The sequence below is a fragment of the Mus pahari genome, chromosome 14, assembly GCF_900095145.1.
Source record: "Mus pahari chromosome 14, PAHARI_EIJ_v1.1, whole genome shotgun sequence".
Taxonomy (NCBI): domain Eukaryota; kingdom Metazoa; phylum Chordata; class Mammalia; order Rodentia; family Muridae; genus Mus; species Mus pahari.
Genome location: NC_034603.1, coordinates 22,592,016 through 22,614,859, shown reverse-complemented (window position 1 = coordinate 22,614,859; position 22,844 = coordinate 22,592,016). Strand labels below are relative to the sequence as shown.

General features: G+C 37.6%; 1 protein-coding gene across 10 annotated transcripts in view; it reads right to left on the bottom strand.

Moving 5' to 3' along the window:
* The window catches only part of Rapgef6 (Rap guanine nucleotide exchange factor 6), a 172,188-nt gene that overhangs the window by 97,185 nt on the left and 52,159 nt on the right, over positions 1-22,844 (bottom strand). Inside the window, exons 1-2 of one of the 10 annotated variants that reach the window (XM_029545919.1) lie at positions 8,739-9,083; positions 8,094-8,283 (exon numbers count right to left, since the gene is read on the bottom strand). The exons of 8 other annotated variants lie outside the window; for them this stretch is intronic. In XM_029545919.1, the coding sequence (XP_029401779.1) occupies positions 8,094-8,283; positions 8,739-8,743 (195 nt within the window). In that variant the 5' untranslated portion in view covers positions 8,744-9,083. Of the gene's footprint in view, positions 1-8,093; positions 9,086-22,844 lie in introns of those variants that run through there. One more of the 10 variants, XR_002381016.2, reaches the window with a different exon arrangement.

The following is a 22,844-nucleotide window of genomic DNA, read 5'->3' as shown; positions in this document are numbered from 1 at the left end:
TCAGGAATGGTATAGCTGGGTCCTCAGGTAATAGTACTATGTCCAATTTTTTGAGGAACCACCAGACTGATTTCCAGAGTGGTTGTACAAACTTGCAAGCCCACCAGCAATGGAGGAGTGTTCCTCTTTCTCCACATCCTCGCCAGCATCTGCACAAGCTTTATTTTAATTATTTTGATGCTGTATTATCATCTCATAGCACTTTCAACTCTTTTTTTTTTGACTTGTATTTTAACATTTATTCACACACTATTATAAATATCATGTATATTAGTTATCCTCATAAGACATTATAATAAAAACCCATTTTGAAATCCACTAATCTTTTCATCATTGTAGAAAAGCAGAATGTGAAGGACTTAGAATTAGATCATTCAGCCAGTGTCTTAGTCACTGGTCTTTTGCGGTGAAGAGACACCGTGACTAAGGCAAATATTATAAAAGAAATCATTTAATTGGGGCCTTGTTTACAGTTTCAGAAGTTTGGTCCATTATCATCATGGCAGGGAGCATAGCAGTGTGCACACAGATACTAGAGCAGTAGCTGAGAGCTACATCCTGATCCATAGACAAAAGAAAAAGAGACTCTGGTCTTGGACTAGGCTTTTGAAACTTCAAAGTCCACTCCTTCTTCTCTCTCTCTTTTTTTTTTTTCCCCCTTTTTTAAGTTTTTTTTTTCTTTTTTTCTTTTAGTCCACTCCTTCTAACAAAACTGAGCCTCTGCCTCTTCTGATCGTTTCAAATAGTGCCATCCCCTGGTGACTAAGCATTCAAATATATGAGCCTATAAAATTCATTCTTAATCAGACCACCACAGTCAGTAAAATACTTGTTCAACAAACACGAGGACACAAGTTCAATCCCAAGAACCCACATAAATATCAACTCTGGAATGTGTATCCTTATGGTACCAAAAACTTACTAAAGGGGACAGGTTAAAGACTATGTCCCACATTGCATGTATATGTACACAGAACACACGTTATATATGTTATACATTCAGTTTTAGCATGAAATAGTTTTCAGATTATTTATAGAAATAAAGAATCAAGTCTGTCAGATCTTGTAATACTGACACTCAAGAGACTCAAACAGGATTTGGATGCCAGCTTGTATAGCATACAAAGATTCTGCTTCAATAAAACCAATAACTTTCTCCATAAGGACTAAGTTCATCTATATATTTCAAATTGGCTAAAATTCATTTTGAGTCACCAGTCCTAGACTTTTTCTAGAAAACAGTAATATTGCTTTTCTACTTCTAAATCTTTCCCCCTAAACCAAGATGTTTATATGCCCAGGGAATGAATACATACACACATACACACACATATGTAATTCCTATACTTTAAACATTTGTGGCACCTTTTATATTCATCCTAAAGCTTGCTTTTTAGTTAAAAGATTTTGAGAGATGTATTGAGGTTTAAATGTACAAATCTACCTCAGACTTTTAAATTCTGGATAATACAGTTGGACCTTAGCATCTGTGCTCTCTGTACACATATATCCAACCAGCCATGGAGCAAAACTACATTAAACATACACGGTATGTGCTCACTGATGAGAGGATACGAGGCACAACACAACTCACGGACCACATGTAGCTCAAGAGGAAGGAAGGTCAATGAATTTATGCTTCAGTCCTACTTAGAAGGGGGAACAAAATAATCAAGGGAAGTAGAGGGTGGGAGGGACTTGGGAGGAAGAGAAGAGGGGGAGGGAAAAATCAGACATGGGAGATGTACAGAGGGTCAGGAAATTGAACAGAAGTGTGTAGCAATGGGGGATGGGGAACTAGGGGTAGCAACCAGAAAGTCCCAGATGCCAGGAAAGCAAGAGCCTCCCAGGACCCCACAGGGATGACATTAGCTTAAATACACCACAAAGGGGAGGGAGAACCTGTTGAGACCATATCCAGATGTTAGGCATGCCCCCCCCCAACCCCAGTTGAGGGATGGGGCCACCCACCCATCTCCAAAATTTTAACCCAGAATTGCTCCTGTCTAAAGGAAATACAGGAACAAAGAGTGAAGCAGAGACTGAAGGAAAGGCCATCCAGAGACTGTACCACCTGGGGATCCATCCCACATGCAGACACCAAACCCAGACACTATTGTGGATGCCAAGAAGTGCTTGCTGACAGGAGCCTGATACAGCTGTTTTCTGAGAGGCTCTGCTAGACCCTGACCAACACAGATGTGGAGGCTCATAGCCAACCATTGGACTGAGCACAGGGACCCTAATGGAGGAGTTAGGGGAAGGACTGAAGGAGCTGAAGGGGCCTTATCTGGAATCAATAAGAGGGGAGGCCCTTGGTCCTGTGTAGGCTTGATGCCCCAGTGTAGAGGAATGTTAGGGCAGTGAGGTGGGAGTGGGTGGGTAGATGGGTGGGGGAGCATCCTCAAAGAAGCAGGGTAAGGGGGGATGGGATAGGGGGTTTGCAGAGGGGAAACTGGAAAATTTGAAATGTAAATAAATAAAATATCCAATAAAACAAACAAAAAATAAAGCATGTATAAGCAGTTATACAGGGAATAAAATATTTCTGTACTTTTACTCTATTTGCTACAATGTAGAATTTCTGGTTCTTGGTATTTTATAATATTACCCATCAAACAAAAGCCTGGTATATGTCTTGTGGGAAGCCACATTCACCATTATAAGATGGCACCTGAGCCCGAAGGGCGTCGGCCAACTAACTGACAACTAACTGACAACTGTTGTGCACATGCTCAAACAGCACAGATGATGAGTCACAGCTCAAGCCCGGAGCATGCAAATGAGGGTATATAGTGAGCACCAATCATAGAGTGACACATTCCTCTTAGGCCTATTTAAGCAGCACCAGTTTTCAGGCTCGGGGTCTTTCGCTTCAGCAATAAAACCCGTTTAAAAAACGTCTGCAGAAGGATCCTGTTGTGGCGCGTCTTTCTTGCTGGCAAGTTAGGCGATCGCGACAATGTCTATCCTGCACAGTCTGTTCATTAAATATATGTAGAATAAATGAATGACTGCAACTGGCTTCTCAACACTGCTGCTCATGTTTTTGTGGACTTCTGAACAAATGAAATTCAATTTTATCTGGTCTCACCCAATTCTCTTCCATATGCAGTTTTACATTTTAGTAGTGCCACCATTACTGTCAGCAGTGCTGGTGCCCCACAGGCATAGCTCAAGTCTGTGTTCCACATAGCATAGACTCTCTGAAGCTGTATATACTATTTAGGAAACACAATTCATGAATATTGAAAATTAAATAAAATGGTTCAATGGTTGAATAAACTGGAAAATGATGATATTCTTTATGTCCTTCAACTCTTGATAGCACAAGAAGTCCCTCAATACAGAAATCTATTTTTACATACTGTTCTCCAAATTTACTTTTCCCCAATATGCTATTGACATCTTACTAGTGTAAGAAATTTATGTTTGCTTTGGAATAATCTGATATAGTCAACAATTTCATGTTTGAAATGCTTTCATAGGGCAACTAGTTTTAGTCAAGACACAGCCATGAACACTACAGCTTAGCAGATGGGGAAGGATATCAACCTGAATTGGCACAAACATAGGCAACACAGTCAGAGTAATATTACAAGATAGCTCTATGTCCTACTTGGAGAATAACCTGCCACAATTAAGACTTTTAACAGGGAAAATATCTAAAATGTTTGCTATCTGGAATGCTGGACCCTCACAACCCACATCCAAAAACTGTTACATTTGAGAAAGACATTCAAAAGGAGTCAAAATATGAGACAATACAGGCTGTATGAAGTTTAAAATTGTGTATCTCTCAAGGACAGTAATTCTTTACAAATAAATCTAAACTGCATTGTGAAAGCTTCCTTTTCAAGATATCAACAACTTGATTATAGCAACACTTTGTCAGAAGCCACTTACTTGCTTGTTAAACTTAAAATGAACAAAGGGGGCGCGGGGGAAAGTCCAGTCTTGTCTATGTACCAAAGTTGATAAGTTTCCACACCCTACTTTTAGGAAGACATTTTAGAGCTCGATGCTAATTAATGTACATATAAATACATTGCTAATATGCCTTGCAGTCTAATTTCCCATTTGCAGATAGGGATTTCTACTGTATACACAATGGTAGGCATAAACAAATATAAGTCTTGGGTTATAGGGGATTAAGAAATTATTAAAACATTAGAATAACAAGATGTAATTTTGAAAATGATGTTTGAGGTAAATTATTAGGATAATCAATCAATATTTTGATAAACATATCAGATAATAATAACAAAGACCTAGAAACGTACTACATAAAATAATAAATCTAGTTATGTTAAGTACAGTATGCTTAGGCCTGCCTGTGATATGTTCTAATGGTAAAATGATATGAAATTTATAATACCGAGCACAAAAGGTAAAATACTTCATTACTAATTATTATATTTTAATTACACAGTGAAATGATACTTTTGGATAGACTATCACTTAATAATGATTAAGATTAATCTAACCTAATTTTCACACTATATTTCTGTTAAGTGGCACTGAGCCCAGAGGCTTATGATGCATTCAGAAACCATAGCAGAAGAGCACAGCCCAGGTAAGGGCACAAAGGACAATAGCAGCCTTTTCTTTCTCCTTTTTGATTTTTGTTTATTTGGCAGTGATGGAGCTAGAAGCTTTGTGCATACTAGTACAGCCTCTCACCCAAACCTCAAACAGGGCACTCCTGAGTGCCTACAACTCCTGTCTTAAAAGTGAACCTCTTTCAGAGGGCAGACATGCTAGGTCCCTTTTTGTGAGTGCTCCATAGCCTCAGTAATAGTGTCAGGCCTTGGGACCTCCTCTTGAGCTGGATCCCATTTTGAGCCTGTCCCTGGACTTTCTTTTCCTCAGGCTTCTCTCCGTCTCCATCCTTGTAATTCTTTCAGACAGGAACAATTATGGGTCAGAGGTGTGACTGTGGGATGGCAACATCATCCCTTACTTGATGCCCTGTGTTCCTGCTGGAGGTGGGCTCTATATGTTCCCTTTCCTGACTGTCAGACTGGAGGCTCCAGGGAGTTCAGAGGTCAGGTGTGGTGAGGAATGGGGGCATCCACTTGGAGATGGGGTAGGGTGGGGAGGAGGTGTGGGATGTGGAGCAGTCAGAGGGTGGATGGGGAAGGGTGGGGAATGGAATGTTAAAATGAATTACAAATAAAATTAAATTTTAAAAAAAGGAATAGAATATTTCAGCAGCCTAAAAAAAAAAAAGTGAACCTCTGAAAATATTTAAGTGAGAAAGTGGTTGTAAGAGATTTTGGGCTCCTAAAAATTACTCCAGAAACATTAAGACATTATTTTCTTTTCAAAGTTATAGAGACGAGCCCTGGTTGGGGTTTAAGAAGGTAGAGGCATCCTCTAAGCCACCAAAATTACAAGGACATTTTAGTACAGAGCAGAGTCACACAACCAATAGCTGACACTGCGAGAGGGAGAGGGGGAGGCGGAGGGGGAGGGGGAAGGGAAGGGAAAGGGGGAGGGGGAGGGGAGGGAGAAAGAGGGAGAGGGGGAGGGGGAGGGAAGGGAGAGAGTGAGGGAGGGGGAGGAGGAAGGAGGGGGGGATGGGAGGGGAGGGGGAGGGGAAGGGGAGGGGAGGGGAGGAGGAGGGAAAGGGAGATGGAGAGAATGCTAGCTAGAGAGAATGCTAAAAATAGATTGTAAGATCTCAAGAGTCCTCAGACAGAAACCTGACCCTAAGAAACACAAGTTCTAAGTTTCTCAGTGGCCTTTGGTGGAGATCACACATTGTTTCTGAGGCATGGCAAACTCTATTTCTACTCATTTTTCAAAAAGTGAAATGTAAAGAAGTGAAGTAAGGCAAAGGCCAGCTATGACTGACAGAGGTAGCTATTTATTATGTTTTTCATTGGCTCACAGTTGTGAACAGTAGGAAGTAGAAAAAAGAAGCCAAAGCACAATGGCTTCTTCACAGTGAAATGACACCTCAATCAAGCAGTCCTATCCAATAGTGAAAGGAGCATCCAGCTAAAAATCCCTTGCGTAAAGCCGATCCCTGGAAACCAATGATCCAGAGACAAGAATCTATATAGGGAGCAGAATCACGCCTATAAAATAAAAACCATTACTAAAACAAGTAATTGTGAGCATCACTCATGAGGCTTAAAAAACATGTAACACAAATGGGTACATTTAAAATTTAAAACATGTCTAGCACTAGTTACAAAGAGACAATAAATTAGTGAGTTAGAAAAATCGACCTGAAATAAATGTTTAAAGATATTACAGGTGCAGAAAAGTGAGAGGTGCTACAATTTTGTCAAAAACAATTTCTACTAGGTGTGGTAGTACACACCTAGAATCCCAGTTCTTGGGAGGCAGAGGCAGGTAGATCTCTACAATGCTAGCCTAAGACTAGGCAGGGGTATATAGTAGGATCCTATGCCAAAAATGGAACTTTTTTCCCTTCTTCTTACAAGTAAAGACAAACAAGGCTCTGTGGCTTGAAAGAGTCCTCAGAGCACTAAGAAAGGAAAACAAAACATTTTCAAGCTTCATGAATTTAATGGATATATATATATATATATATATATAAAACAAAAAATACAACTAACACTAAGTGCAAACTTCTCATATGAATAGAAAATCATGTATTAACTTCAAGGGGTATAGAGAAAAGACAACAAGCTTATTTTATATACAACTAAATAATAAAAAGAATCATTAAATGAAAGTTAAAGGAGTAAAACAAATTTGAAAATCCAATATAGCAAGTATTAAAATTAGTTTCTAGTCTAATGTTAAACAAAGAGTTAAATTTTAATAGTAATACACAAAGATGAGAGAGACAGGAAGGAGACATGTATACTTATAAATAATTTATATAGGAAAGCAATCATCACTCATAGAATTCTTCTCATACTTTTTTTCTGTTACTGTGTTTCCTTAAAAAACAACTCCTACACCCCATTCTTAATTTTGTTCAGTTTTATCTGGTCTCACCCAATTCCCTTCCATGTGCAGTTTTTTTTTTTTTCCATGTGCAGTTTTTAATTCTAGTGGTTTGACTATTACTGTCAGCAGTGCTGGGGGCCCACAGGTGGCGTCTGCACTGAAGCAGCCACACTCTTTGTATGTGCAGATAAAAGCACAAACTGTGTACCAAGGCTCCTTTCCATCTCTTTATGTCACAGGCAGCTGTTTGCCAAATGGACAGTGCATTTAAATATCCCTCCCACTAGAGCATTCAGAAAAGATAGGCAATGGGCTAGGCCAAATAAACAGTACAACACAGTGCTATCAAAGTGTTTTCTCCTTAGTCACCATCAATAGTGAACCTTTGAAACAAAGACATGATTTCAGACCTTCCTATGAAAAGTCTCCAGTGTGCCTAAGTATCAGAGAACCATAAAGAAAATTTGACATATTCAAAATTCATCATCTAAGCACTTTCTAAAACCTAAAAGATACCTTCAAACATTGTAAAAAGCTACTGTCAAAATAAAACTAAATTGAAATAGACTAGTTTTCAACAACTCAGGATTTTGTTGACAGTTAATGTTTGCCTTAAAATGACAAGCGTTTTTTTTTTTTTTTTACCAATTACTATTTTGGAAATACTTTGGAACACTGAATATTTTTACATAATTAATTTACATTCACTTTTTTTTTTTTTACATTATTCTTTAGGAATGGACACCCAATTTTACAAAATAGAACAATTCATTTCTAAGTTATCAGGGAGCATCACATTACCAAGATATGTTATATAAGCCCATGATTTGAACACTATGTCTAAACATACTAGATCTTTAAGGTAAGAAAAAAACAGAATGCCTCAAGTTAAGTATGGTCACAAATAATTTCAAAAGCATCAACAGCTAAGTGATGATCGTGTCTAAGGTATGCATTTCAGATGTACATTTTAAATTGCAGACTATTGAGTCTTTTCAACCCATCTCAGAGGCTGTATTAGACTTTCTCTAAATTAAATGACATTGAGACAAGGATTTATAGACTGTTTTATAGTTCTTATTAGCACAATAGAATTAATTTAGAATTCAAGTGCAATTTAAATTTAATGATTAAACTATATAAAAATAGTAATTACTTACTTTGGAGGCCCATGGCTGAAGACAATTGGCGTAACATCGAACAAGAAAAGCCATTTCCTTGTCTGGAGGGGTAGTTTCTCTTTTAAACCAGAGAGAGCCACACTGACGAGTATGTTGACAAAATTCTGCTAAGTTTCTTTTTATAATCCACACACCATTGTTGCTATATAAATGTAGCTCCTCCAACCCTCTTTACAAACAAAAATCAGAAGCTTTCAGAAGCAGAATATTGTTCTCAGCATAAGAATTATCCTTAAATGCCACTTTACAAGCAAGTAACATCAAATGAAGATGTTTAGATTTCAGGCTCAGCACACAGTTGCATGCATCCCCAGGCACCTGACATAGACATACACATTGGCAGCAAAGAGACTGATATCGTATCTATCAGTCAAAGCAAGTAGGCAACATGCATGATCTGTGTCCCTGGAATCCGTGCAACCTTGCTCTGTAATATAGCTGTTTTTCAGTCAACTTATTCCATTCTGAAGAGCAAATACTGCAGAGTCTTCTGCATCAGAGGCAATGCAAATGCTGTGTTCTGAAGACTACAGTCTCTTCTTTAAATATCCTTAAATGCTAGAGGTTAAAAACCAAACCAAACCAAAACAAAAGACAAAACAAAAAATCCCACCGTACACATACATCATCCAGAGCAAATGGAGGCAGGAGACAAATGCTCTAACAGGTTTGTTCTGTATAATGTGTCTGAGAATATCCAGAATTCAAAGCAACCTTCTCTTCTCCCAAGCAGTTTCACAGCTCTGCAATACAGCTTCTGATTCCAGGCATTAGAAAGAAAGCAGTGATGATCTAAGTCTGCCTTTCTGGATAACATGTATATACGATGCAGCACAAAAACCACTACATCTTTTGTGAACGCAAGAGTCTGTCAGTGTCTTAATTCCTACTGTCCTTGCCTGTTTCACAGCAGCTCCCTAAGGAGAAGCTCCTATTGATTCTATGCCCTGCAGTAAGATGAAATATCTAATAAGAAGGAAAGAGAGTGGGAGGAGAATAGAGCTAAAAGGATGACATCACCTGTGCAGAAAGCCTTCACAAACTGCATTAGATCAATTGGCTACTGTATCTGCAGATGTAGCCCAAGAGCAATTTACTGAACACACACACACACACACACACACACACACACACACACACACACACACGACCTTCTGTGAGACACGCTGGCAAGCTAAATCCTGTAAGAAAAAAACCTGGCTAATGTACCCGTCTGTTTTATAGTTTTTAAAATTCTGTACATTAATATTCAGTTGTATTTGAGAAGTCTCTTTTCTAATATTTAAATTTAACACAGAATTCTTCTCTCAGGGGGAAATAATTTGCTGTAGTAAGATACTACTGAATTCTAAATACATGGGCTGTCTCGTTCAGAGATTTCACATCAAAGGAATGTTAATACCATAAATTTATGGATTTCTACATACAATTTGCTATTTATTGAATGAATGTTCTGAAGGTTAAATCTTCAAGCCCACATTGAATTAGCATTAAAAATTAAAACAGGTGCTAAGATTTATATATATATTTTTAAATAAAACCAAGATTTTTATGTAAACAGATTTAAATAAAAACAATCCTTTTGCAAGGGGAAAAAAAATCTATGTAGGTACAATGTATACTAATTCCTTTGAGGAAGAATAATCTATACAACACAGTACTTCACTGCAGTCAATGTGCAATTCCTAGAAAGAGAGCCAGCAAAACACAAAATGGATCAGAAAAGGAAACAATTAAACACGTCTCTGATAAGAACGCGGACTAAAAGGAAGCTGTCATATTTTTCTTTAAAACTTTAAAGAGAAAAAATTTGCCACACCCTCTGCAGTAAGATAAGCACCATACCCTTTCCTTTATGCTTCTGCTTATCTACCCACCTAGCACTTCATCTCCTACCAGTGCCCCCCAGGTATACCTCCAGGTAGCAAAACTGTGAGACCAGCAGTCAGTGTGTAAAGTGACAGAACTATTTTCCTCTATTTAGATAATACTTTTGAAGACAGGGAATGTACAACACACAAGGAGATTACCTGAGAAACAGGTATTGTAATGAAAGATTCTGCTTACTGCTGAAAATAAATCTTGTTAACATACATGTATGTGCAGACACATACATACAAACACACAAAGTTCCTTGATTCCCTCAAACAAAGTCTCTTACTTTTCCAAGTGACACTGTAGTCCTAATCTGAATTGTGTTGTTCCTTATACAACTAGAATTTAACATAGTAATGCTATTATTTTGAACACATAGTCCAAGTTTACAAAATACAATTGTATTTTTCATGAATTGCCTATGAATTGTTTTATTCAAAACCCTATGAATTGCTTTATTAAAAAACCCAGTCCTTTCCCACAAAACTTACAAATATAAAATTTGTTTTCACAAATTCAAATAAGCACCAGTTTACTAAATATAAACCATTTGTAGAAATTGATTTTCAAGAACTATTTTTCCAATTTAATGAATATAAACTAAGTTGGAATTTCAAAAATACAACTTTAAAGACAAATGAAAAGCATTCACTTCTTAAATACAAAAATACGGATAAAGATAATTTTTGGCTAAAGATACATTTTCTAAAGAAATGTACTAAACACAAAAATTAGTAACAGGACTGGAGATTATTTTAACGATAATGCCAGTCTATAATTATATTCATGTATGTCCTGGTAGGATAAATGATAGCCAACCACAACCAGTATTTGCAGTGGCTCCTTGTTCCTTTTTTATAAATCATGCTGATACCTTTGACACAAAGGAAGACCTCAAGCTGGGCAAAGAGACAGTCATCTCTTAACTGCTGCTCCAGGAATGAAGTGCAAGCCACTAACGCCATATGTCAGACCTACTGGAGTACACATCAACCCCAATAAAGGATCAAAACAATTATTTCTCTCCTCCCTTCCCAGTTTGGCTGGCTTATAAGTAAAGATGACATCATCTTATTCTACCAATTATCTTACAGTATTTGCTATTTCAGAACCAGTATGGTGAACCTATCATGGGAAACCTCCTGGGATAACAAACCTGCTTTTCTAGAAGGAAGCAAGAGGCAAAACTATACTCAGCATGTAGACCCTAAAAGCAGTCTGATTATACTGCCCCCTCCATTGTCTCTCCACATTCAATAACTAATCTTTTAACTAATTACTGATCTAAACTAGGTCAGTAATTTGTTAAATAACCAAAATGAATTACTAGACAAATCAATTCTTTTTCATGGGCATCATGAATTATGGGCATTAGAATTTATCATGATCTCACCTCATCATCAAGTGAAGTCAGTGCAGTGATGGAGGGAGTCCTGATTCACAGTCTAGACTCATCACTACAGGCTATGCACTGAAGAACACACTTTCCTGCATGTGAATACCAGTATGCTGAGCCATACAAACAAAATCTTTAGCTTTAAAAGGGGCATTTGACAACTGTGAGATAAAACAAAGCTTCCAATAATTACAAAACAGTTTTTATAAATATATAAATGATCTGGTTACTAATATTTGTTATTTAAATATATAATTTACAGGCCAACTACAAATTGAATATCGGAAATTATGCTGCATAGAAAACCAAAGATAAGGTTCTAATAGTTAATAATGTGCCGGCTCTCTACCACTCCATCTGCACAGTGAAACATTACAGGCACAATTTAGGCATGCCAAATGCCAAAAGAGAGTAACAAAAGTATTTTACAAAATAAAATGGTCAGTCATCTCTGCCTTTTATTTAAGCAGTTGGTTTTTGAAATGTAAACTGTTAAATACATTGATTTCTGTAGAAAGTCCTACTGAAGTAGTTTAATCCTGAAAAATAAATTGATAATGCTACAGTGATGATCACACTATGCAGTGACAGCACGCCAGTTTCTGCAAAGTAACCAGTGTCCCACCCTTTCTTTCCCTCTCTTAAGAGAAATGGATCTGTAGCTATCAAACACGGTTAACTATAATTACTGTTGCCCCTTAAGTAATTTCCGACTTCGAGAAGCTAGTCCTATCTATTCCTCATCATCCTAAAGAAAAAGAGCATCACATCTTTCCTTCTATTCTTTGTAAGAAACTGTGCTAGCATACTGTGATATATTCACTGACTGCTTGCATGCTATCAAAAATCTTTGTCAAAACCACTTGAAGTCCATATGTACTATGAAATATGATATATCCTTAGGGAGTGATTGAGAAAGAAAGAGCAAGGGGAGAGAGGAAAGCTGTTATCATCAGCCATGGTGATGTAAGCTTCTATAATTAGAATCAGTGAAGCTGAAGGAACAATAAAAGGCACCACCATGCTTCTACTTTGCCCTACCCAAAGTAGCTGTACCACGCCTTTTCTATATACATATAAAGGAAGATATTTTGCACATAGAAGTCATACAAATATATATTATTATGAACATAGTTTTAAGATAGGTATTTCTTTTTAAAAATCTAATAATTTAAAAATCCATAAACAAGAAAATAAAATTTCATTTTTAAAATAAACTGTCTAGAATACTTTATCTGAACTGGATCACACTATTACCTCTAATTTAAACAAATCATTTTCTAGTACTGTGAAAATTGAATACAGAACATAGTTTTTAGTGAACAGAGAACAGATCAATCTGAAAAGCAGTAATGTTAATTTGTTTGCCATTTAAGGAGCTATTATACTTGTCTACCTGGAATTCTGTCAAAAATTATCCTTAGACTGCTGACATACATTAAGACCTGAGTTAAACAATTACTGAAAGAGCTTTCTTTGGCAATTGCTGTGCAAACAGTCACAACTATGATAATCTTTCTCATTCTGGGTCCCTGGACACATCCACATGAGTTAGTTTCATCCTTAGGGAACCACAAACTGCCCCAGAAGAAATAGTATACCTGGCTGTCTCCCTCCCAACACTAACATTCATGTTACTGAATAATAAAAACGATTAAAAATATGACTACTGTGCTAGTAATATTTATGTAGAAAGTTATTTTCATACTTTTAACCCAGTAATTTAATTTCTATTTATTAATCCTAAGGAAATAACAAGTCATTTATTAATTTATATATAAAAGTTGTTTAACAGAAGAAAAACCAGAAGAGGTTAACATACAGCATAGGATGAATGTTAAAGTATTTTCGAAAATTTTAGTTAATAAAAAATTTAAAAGGCAGGACATATAAGCAGTCAGCATCATCCAATATAAAGGTTAGTGTTAATAAACATTCCTTTGAAAGTCACTTTTCCAACACTACCTTGGCTCTGAGGGAGGACCTTGCCTTATTTCTTTTTATTTTTTTTAATTTTTATTTTATTTTTTTGATTTATTTATTTATTATATGTAAGTTCACTGTAGCTGTCTTCAGACACCCCAGAAGAGGGCAACAGATCTCATTATGGATGGTTGTGAGCCACCATGTGGTTGCTAGGATTTGAACTCACAACCTTCAGAAGAACAGTTGGTGCTCTTAACCGCTAAGCCATCTCTCCAGCCCCCTGCCTTATTTCTATGTGTTACAGCTTTTTTTTTTTTTTTTTTTTTTTTTTTTTTTTTGAGATAGGGTTTCTCTGTATAGCCCTGCCTGTCCTGGAACTCACTCTGTCAACCAGGCTGGCCTCGAACTCAGAAATGAAGCCCGCCTCTGCCTCTCAAATGCTGGGATTAAAGGCGTGCGCCACCAACGCCTAGCTATGTGTTACATTTCTATAAGACGCATACATTTCACCAAACACTTTAACAACTCTTAAACTGACATTTCTCCCACTTAATATCAATTGCATTGATTTGTGGACTCACAGCTCTGGAGTTTGTTTTAAGAATCTATCAAGAACTATGTTACTTTTCAGAATGAACCAGATTCTACTAGGAGATATAGATAGTAGTGAATGGGGGATGGGGGGGGAGAATATCCTTGAAAAAAAATTCAAGATAGAAAGCACCAGGAAAATCACAACACTTGCATTAACAATGGAGAAGGTAAAAAATTTAAGTCCTTAATAAAATACCAATGAATAATGACCTTCTCTATTGAGGGGCTTGAGATCCAGTTAAGACCACACTGGTACATTACAATGAGATTACCTAGTAAAAAAAACTTAATTTCATAACTAACGTACCCAAGCACCAACTAATTTCTAAACTAAAACAACATCAAGATCTATAATTGACTCAGTTACATTTCAACAAAAATGACTTAGTATTAATAATGTCTGGTATTTCAGAGATTCATTTCCAGTCAAAGATACAGTAAGTGTTTACTTTGATAAAAATCAAGATTTTATGTTTCAGGCTTACTCTTGGAATTTAACTCAGGGTAATACTAGTATTAAAAATTGAACAACACATGAAAATGTTCACTATTGGAGTTGGCAGGATGGCTCAGTGGGTAAGAGCACTGACTGTTCTTCTGAAGGTCCTGAGTTCAAATCCCAGCAACCACATGGTGGCTCACAACCACCCCTAATGAGATTTAACGCCCTCTTCTGGTGTGTCTGTACTTACATATAATAATAAATAAATCTTCGGGCTGGAGCAAGCAGGAACTGAGCAAGTGGGGCCAACTGGAGCGAGCAGAGGTCCTAAATTCAATTCCCAACAACCACATGAAGGCCCACAACCATCTGTACAAGTACAGTGTACTCATATACATAAAATAAATAAATAAATCTTTAAAAAGACAGAAAATGTTCACTATTATACTTTATTTAAAACAAGGCAAGTGGACTGAGGAGCTGGCTCAATGGGTAAAGTATTTGCTATGCAAGCACGAGGACTGAGCTTTGAGTCTCAGATGCAGTACTGTGCATCTCTAACTCCAGTCTCCTACACTGAGATGGAAGGGAGGGATAAGAAGTTTCAGAAGCTTGATGTGGGCCAGCTATCCTGGTATATGCAAAGGTAAACAAAAAGTGTCCCTGATAGGAATGGCACTGGAGATTGTCTTCTGAGCCACAGAGATGCTCTGACACATATGTGCCTATACACAAACAAATATAAAAATTAAATAAAAAAAGCAATTAATTTTATGTAAAAAATAAAAAAGAGCTCAGGATTGAACTTAAGGTTTTTCACATACCACACATGTTCTTTACCAATGAACTACATTCACAAATTCAGTAAGTTGGTAATTAATTTTTCTCAGTGGAGCAGAACTGTATGGGCACCTGTATCAGGCATATGTAATGTACTATGGACCAACCAAGGACAAAGGGAGGTACAATCCATGCGGAAACGTCAGAGGTTTCTCCAGAGAGAATGTGGATGAATGGAGTTTGGGAGTAAAGTTAAGACTCTGTCAGAGGACATGGCACAACACTACTATGAACAAAAAGAACAAGCAGCAAGTTAAAATTAGAGTTAGACTCAGAAGCTCAGCATTAATATTAGGAAAAGAGGTCAGTAATAGCCTTCCAGAGAAGAAGAGCAGGCGGGCGGGCGGGCGGGCGGAAGGAAGAAAGGAAGGAAGGAAGAGAGTTGGGCCAGAAAGCTGTAAAGGTAGACTGCTGTCACATAAGAAAGGGACTTCAATCTAAACTGTAAGACATTTGGGTTAAACAACTGGCCTTGCTAACTACTATAAGAAAGGAGGTAGTTATTATTTTTTTGGTAAGACAAAGTCTCACTCTGTAGACCGAGATGTCCTGGAGCTTGTGATTCTTTCTGGCTCTGCTTTCTGAATGCTGGGATTAAAAGGATGCACAACCCAGTTCAGTCAAGGTTTATTTCTGTGCTTTCAACTACAAGGGCAGATGCAGTCTGAAATGTTGAATTGATAATTCTAGTAATACACAATCTACAAGTTTTAAAGAGTGCATCCTTCTGAGTAGCATGATGTCGATCCTGCTGTCTTGCTCCTTCTAACCTGGGAATAGACTCATCTCTGTTTAGAAACTTACTCTGTGTACTTTTTACCAAGAACTCAAGTTCAAATGTTTTAAAGACAAGTGTGTGTGTGTGTGTGTGTGTGTTAATTTTATGTGTATGAGTATTTTGCCTAGATGTATGCATGTGTACCATGTGCATGCCTGGTATCCTTGAAAGGCATCAGATCTCCTTGAACTGGAGTAATGAACAGTTGTGAACCTCCATGTGGGTGCTGGGAGCTGAACCCGGGTCCTCTAGAAGACCAGCTGGTACTCTTAGCCACTGAACAATTTCTCTAACCCCTTAAGTTTGCACTCCTGGATATAGCTGATTGAATTCAGGTTATTAGGCTTGGTGCCAAGCATCTTTACCTGCTGAGCCATGTCACCATGCTCAAATTCAAGAAATTCCTACTCTGAGGTTGCTATTATCTTTAGAAATGAGTCTTTTACCTGTGAAATAGGGAAAGGCAAAGAACATTTTGTACTGTTTTGCTGGCATATATCAAACTAAAGAAAGGCACAGTGATATTCAGGTTAAGATGAAGAAGGCAATAAAATTGAAGAAGAAAGGCACGCATTCAAATGATGGCAATGTGGTACACAAAAGCAATAGGCCTAAATGAAGACCTCTGTAAAGGATCGTCTGAAATGAGTGACACCAAGCCATTCATTATAAGTAAGGGATGGCTATGATCATTTAGGATTCAGTTTGGACCAAAAATTACAAAAATGTCTGGTAAGGAGGTATCTGCAAATAAAAAAGCTGTGCCATATTCTATTTAGCAGGAGCAGTGTGCTGATCAAGCTAACCTGAACTCATACTTTCATTCTCCTTTATTAGCTTACTTGACTTTATTTACTTTAACATCTTTATGAAAGTGATTGCAATTGCTGAATGTTTTACAGAGTATCAGACACTAGGCAAAGTCCTTTGGTAAACCTGTAAGTTATCCACCTATGCATACCAATACCCCCAGAACTATAACACTACCACCAAACTCACAAATCAAAAACACTCAGACCAAAATAAAGCTCACACAACTTGACCAAAGACACACAAAACTAAGTAAACTTACCTAAGAACAGATGCTGTTATCATGACAGGAAAGCACTCTGAGGACATAATGTGGGTCTCATTATTAAGGCAAGAGCAATGTAATGTAGAGAGCAAGCACACACATTTGACAGATGTTCTAAAAGCACAGGTGCATGCTCCATCTTTCCAAGAAGAAAATGATACAGAATTGGGTCTTCATTTTGTTTTAAAGAGATATTTAAAACAAAATGAAGAATACAAGAGATTTGTATAAAAACATGGCTTGTTTAAGGACCAACAATGTGGCATGGTCAAAAAAATAGGAGATACATAAGAAAAACAAAGTACAAAACTGGAAATGTGAGGACCTGTGCTTGTCAATCTGGCAGCTGCAATTTATCTATTTAGCTACTTAAACTGATTCCAAACTAAATGAAGTTAAAACTTTAAGACACTGAGTTACATTAGCTACATTCTAAGTACTTAGGGACCATATGTGGGTGGCTGTTACTCATCTGGGCAGTAACAACATAAGGCGCCTGATCCATTATAACAAGTTCCACTGCACAGGCTGATCTAGACTCTGGATGTCCTCACATGTTGGATTACTGCAACTTCTCTGACAGATTGTGGTAAACCACCACCCAAAAATCAATCAATCGATCAATCAATCAATCAAACCAAGGATATTGTTAGGGCTCCATCTAAAACTTAAAAAAAGCAAAATAAATGGACTAATTGGGGGTAGGGGTAGGAGAATATGAATAACAAGCCTATCAAAAGGAGAACCAGTTTTGAATAGATTTTAAAATCAAATACAAAAATAACTAAGTATATTTGTCTTGATAAAGAGATTATATAATACTTCTCATCTTAAGAAATATTCCTAATCTAGATGAAAAAAGTTTGTACAGTGGGCTTGGGTGAGGCTCTAATAGTCCTATGAGGAAAATTAAGGCAGGGGTACTGGCACATGAACAAGGCAAGAGGACCAAGAGTTCAAAACTAACCCAAGTCATATACTGCAAGACCTCTCACAACAAAATAGTAGTGAGCACTTAGAGAAGTGACACAGGGAAACTGAAACACACATTTTAAATAACTGATGGAGAAAAAGTCTACAGGTACAAAGAATAGGTACCAGGTGTGTACTTACATCCCAAGTACCCCAACAGAAGCCCAGTGAACAGGCAGGTAAGGAGTCAGCACAACTGCTTTAGTGGCAAAGCAACCAAAATACAATGTGAGTACTAAAGGAGGAAGGACTATATGTAGGCAGTCAGCTCATCTAGAGATGCTGGACTCTCCCTACATGGCTTAATTACAGATTCTACTCTCTAAATATTTTTTTTAAAACAGCTTTGTGCTATTTCTAAATACTAAATACATCTTCTTCAAAGGTCCATGGTCCGAGGAGATTTTACAATGTCCAAAATAGCTAAAATATGACAAGGTTTTATTTATTCCTATAGCATTAAGATTACTTAAAATCTTAAAACCACAATGTACATAGTATTAGAGTTTCTGAAGAAGGCTAGTAAAATCTGACTCTATCAAGTGCTGATAAGGAGGAGGAACAAGTTACTTTTTCTCTTATACCAAAGGAAAGAATACAACAAAGAATGGAGAGACTGCAGGCACCCTGAAGAACAGGTTCTCGGTTTTGTTTTACATTTGTTCTGTTCAATGTAGCATTTAATATCTGATCTAGTCACCTCTTCTGAGTATTAACTTAAGGAAGCTGAAAATAACTGTCTCGAAAAAGATGTATACACAAACATTCATAACTGTGCTACAATGAAACAAATACTTAACCAACAGGTAGAAAATGAAACAAACCATGCCATACTGAAACAACTGAGTATTGTTCAGCAAAAAAGTGGAGAGATAATGAAATACACAATATGGATGATATCCTCCAGATACATCCATTTGCCCAAGAATTTCATAAATTCATTGTTTTTAATAGCTGAGTAGTACTCCATTGTGCAAATGTACCACAGTTTCTGTATCCATTCCTCTATTGAGGGACATCTNGGTTCTTTCCAGNNTCTGGCTATTATAAATAANGCTGCTATGAACATAGTGGAGCATGTGTCCTTATTACCAGTTGGAAGATCTTCTGGGTATATGCCCAGAAGAGGTATTGCTGGGTCCTCCGGTAGTACTATGTCTAATTTTCTGAGGAATCACCAGACTGATTTCCAGAGTGGTTGTACAGCTTGCAATCCCACCAGCAATGGAGGAGTGTTCCTCTTTCTCCACAACCTCCCCAGCATCTGCTGTCACCTGAATTTTTAATCTTAGCCATTCTGACTGGTGTGAGATGGAATCTCAGGGTTGTTTTGATTTGCATTTCCCTGATGACTAAGGATGTTGAACATATTTTCAGGTGTTTCTCAGCCATTCGGTATTCCTCAGTTGAGAATTCTTTGTTTAGCTCTAGAAGTCACTAGATATGCACTCACTGATAAGCAGATATTAGCCCAGAAACTTAGAATACCCAAGATACATTTTGCAAAACACAAGGAAACCAAGAAGGATGACCATCGTGTGGATACTTCATTCCTCCTTAGAATAAGGAACAAAATACCCACGAAAGGATATAGGTACAGAAACAAAATTTAGAGCTAAGATGAAAGGATGGACTATCCAGAGACCCCATCATCAGTCCATCCCATCATCAGTCACCAAACCCAGATACATGCCAGCAAGATTCTGCTGAAGGAACCCTGATATAGCGGCCTCTTGTGAGGCTATGCCAGTGCCTNGCAAACACAGAAGTGGATGCTCACAGTCAGCTATTGGATGGAACACAGGGCCCCCAATGGAGGAGCTAGAGAAAGTACCCAAGGAGCAGTAGGGGGCTGCAACCCTGTAGGTGCAACAACAATATGAACTAACCAGTACCCCCTGAGTTTGTGTCTCTAGCTGCATATGTAGCAGAAGATGGCCTAATTGGCCATCATTGGGAAGAGAGGCCCCTTGGTCTTGTAAACTTTATATGACCTAGCACAGGGGAAGGCCAGGGCCAAGTAGTGGGAGTGGGTGGGTAGGGAAGCAGGGGCGGGGGGGGGGNATAGGGAACTTTCAGGATAGCATTTGAAATGTAAATAAAGAAAATAATAATAAAAAAAGAAAAAAAGAAACACACAATATGGATATATCACATCATCACTGAAACAAGAATAAGATGACAGGCAAAAAGAATAATGTAACATATTAAGCCATATAAAGTTCCAGTTCATACAACTAACTAACACTAAGAGAAGGCAAGGTGGCTGCCATACAACTAAGTACCACTAACAGAAGGCACAGTGGTTGCCTAAGAACAGCGATTTCGAGAAGGATGGATTAAAAAAAGAGACAAAGCATCTGAGAGTGATAAAAATGTCTGTCTTGATCATGCTGACTGCTATAAAGGCCTATATATAATTTCCAACTTCAAGTATGGGTTATGTACTACTGATAGCCAATAAAGTTAAAAAGACACATAAACTGTTACAAAGACTTTAGTTTTAAAGATATCACTACTAGAGTGAGACCTGGAGGCACAGGCCATACTTAAGAGCTGTTTAGAAGGCTGAGACTGCAAGTTTCAACCCTGACCTAGCTACAGACTGAGTTCAAGCACAGCCTGGGTAGCTGCTGAGACCCTGTCTCAAAAGTAAGATGAAGGCTGGATATGTAGTTCAGTCAAGAAATAGTAGAAGGTGCTGAGGTCAATCACCAGCACTAAATTCTTTTTTATATTATTTCACACTGAGGTTATATCTGCCACTGGGAGGAATGAATATGATCACAGTACCGTTATACATTAAAACATCACAATAAAACTATTTTGTATAGTTAGTAGTAAAATAGTCCAGTCGGGCAGTGGTGGCACACGCCTTTAATCCCAGCACTTGGGAGGCAGAGGCAGGTGGATTTCTGAGTTGGAGGCCAGCCTGATCTAAGAGTGAGTTCCAGGACAGCCAGGGCTACACAGGGAAACCATGTCTCGAACAACAACAACAAAAAAAAGTAAAATATTCCAAATGAGTAAGCCATCTTTTTTCAGTCATTCTGTCTTTCAGTGGGTGAACCTATACACACACATGCAAAATGCTAAGTATTCAATTCAGGGCCTTAGTGCATGCTAGGTAAGCATTTTTACCATTGAGCTATATTCCCAGCTCTTCTGCAGCTATTCTAAGTATTCAGTAAGAAAAACTTAAAATCTATCTAAAATCTTTAATTTTCACAAAATGTTATGCCGTGAATAGTGACAAAAAACCCAACATTGGCAAAGTATTCTGCACATCTTTAAGAATTGCAAACTTTTAGCACCCTAGCATGAAAAATTTGATGGTTCTAAATTGAATAAGAGTCTAGCAAAGATGCAGGTGGATGGGTCTCTATGAGTTCGAGAGCAACCTAGTATATAAATAACAAAGTTCCAGACTAGCCAGAGCTACACAGTAAACAAAAATTATCAAATAAAAGCATTTTTCATTTTGTTCTATGAATTGCTGACAATAAGACAAAGAAAATAAAGGACTTTATAGTGGTTATAACACCAATCCTCTGTAAATGCTTTCACAGAAACTAGAACCTCATTTCTCTTTTTGAAAAAACTTACAGTCTTATAACTTTATTCAAATGAGTTTTTTCAAAGAAGCATCCAAACTTTACAATTAAATTTTGGTTAACTTTTTTGTAGAGGTACATATTCTAAGTTGAACATACTTCCCTCTGTTCATTCTCCCTAAAGCCCCCTTTCTTACCTTTCTCCCTTCCATGTCTTTGTTCCCCTAGGCAATTCCACTTCTATTTTAATCATATGTACTACATACACACATGCATATATCTATATATCCACACATATAATTTTATGTATACATATATAAGAGCTAACAATCATAAGAGAAAACATTTTGTTTGTCTGTGGTTGGCTTAATTCACTTAATATGATTCTCCAGTTGCACCAATTTTCCTGGTAACAATATGACTTTATTCTCATGCATGCATGTGTGTATGTGTATATGTGTGTATGCACATGTGAACATTAGAAGCTACTGTTCTTAGGTGTTGTCCACCTTTTTTGACAATCTTTAACTGGCACAGAACTTGTTAAGTAGGATAGATTGGCTGGCCAGGGAGCCTTGGAGACCAGGATCCGCCTGTTCACTGCTGGGGTTACAAACTTGGGACTTCCATTACTAGCTATTTAAAATGTGGGTTCTAAGAATGGAACTCGTCATGCTTGCAAGGGAAGCACTCTATCACAGAGCCATCTGCCCAGTTCTCAACTCCACTGTGCACACGCACCATACTTCCCTTACCCGTTTCTCTGCTGTTAAGCACTAAGCGGTTTCGTACCTATTTTTACTAGTGCTGCCTTAAGCACTAGTGTGCAAGTGCATCGTTTCTGTGATATGCTGACTTGGAGTTCTTCAGGTCGATACCCAGGAGCAATACAGCTGGCTCAAACAGCAGACCTACTTTGAGTTTTGAGAAACTGTCCTATCGATTTCTTTAAAAGTTGGACTAGTTCAGAGTCTTATAAAGACTGTCAATATAGCATTTTCTAAATTGCCTGAAATATATCCTTTCTAAGAAAAAAATATTAATTCAAGATATCATACACATAAGTATTCTGGTAAAAATCCTTCACTAACTAATCTAGTCTTACTGCTAAATCATTAGATTTGTCTCAGTTCATCAATTAAGTTCCCCTCATAATTTACCAAATTCCTGACAGTACCTAGTACGAAAACTACCCAACTCAAGCAGCGATATATATGCAAAAACGCCACTTAAAGAGTTATCATCCGGGGCTGGTGAGATGGCTCAGCAGGTAAGAGC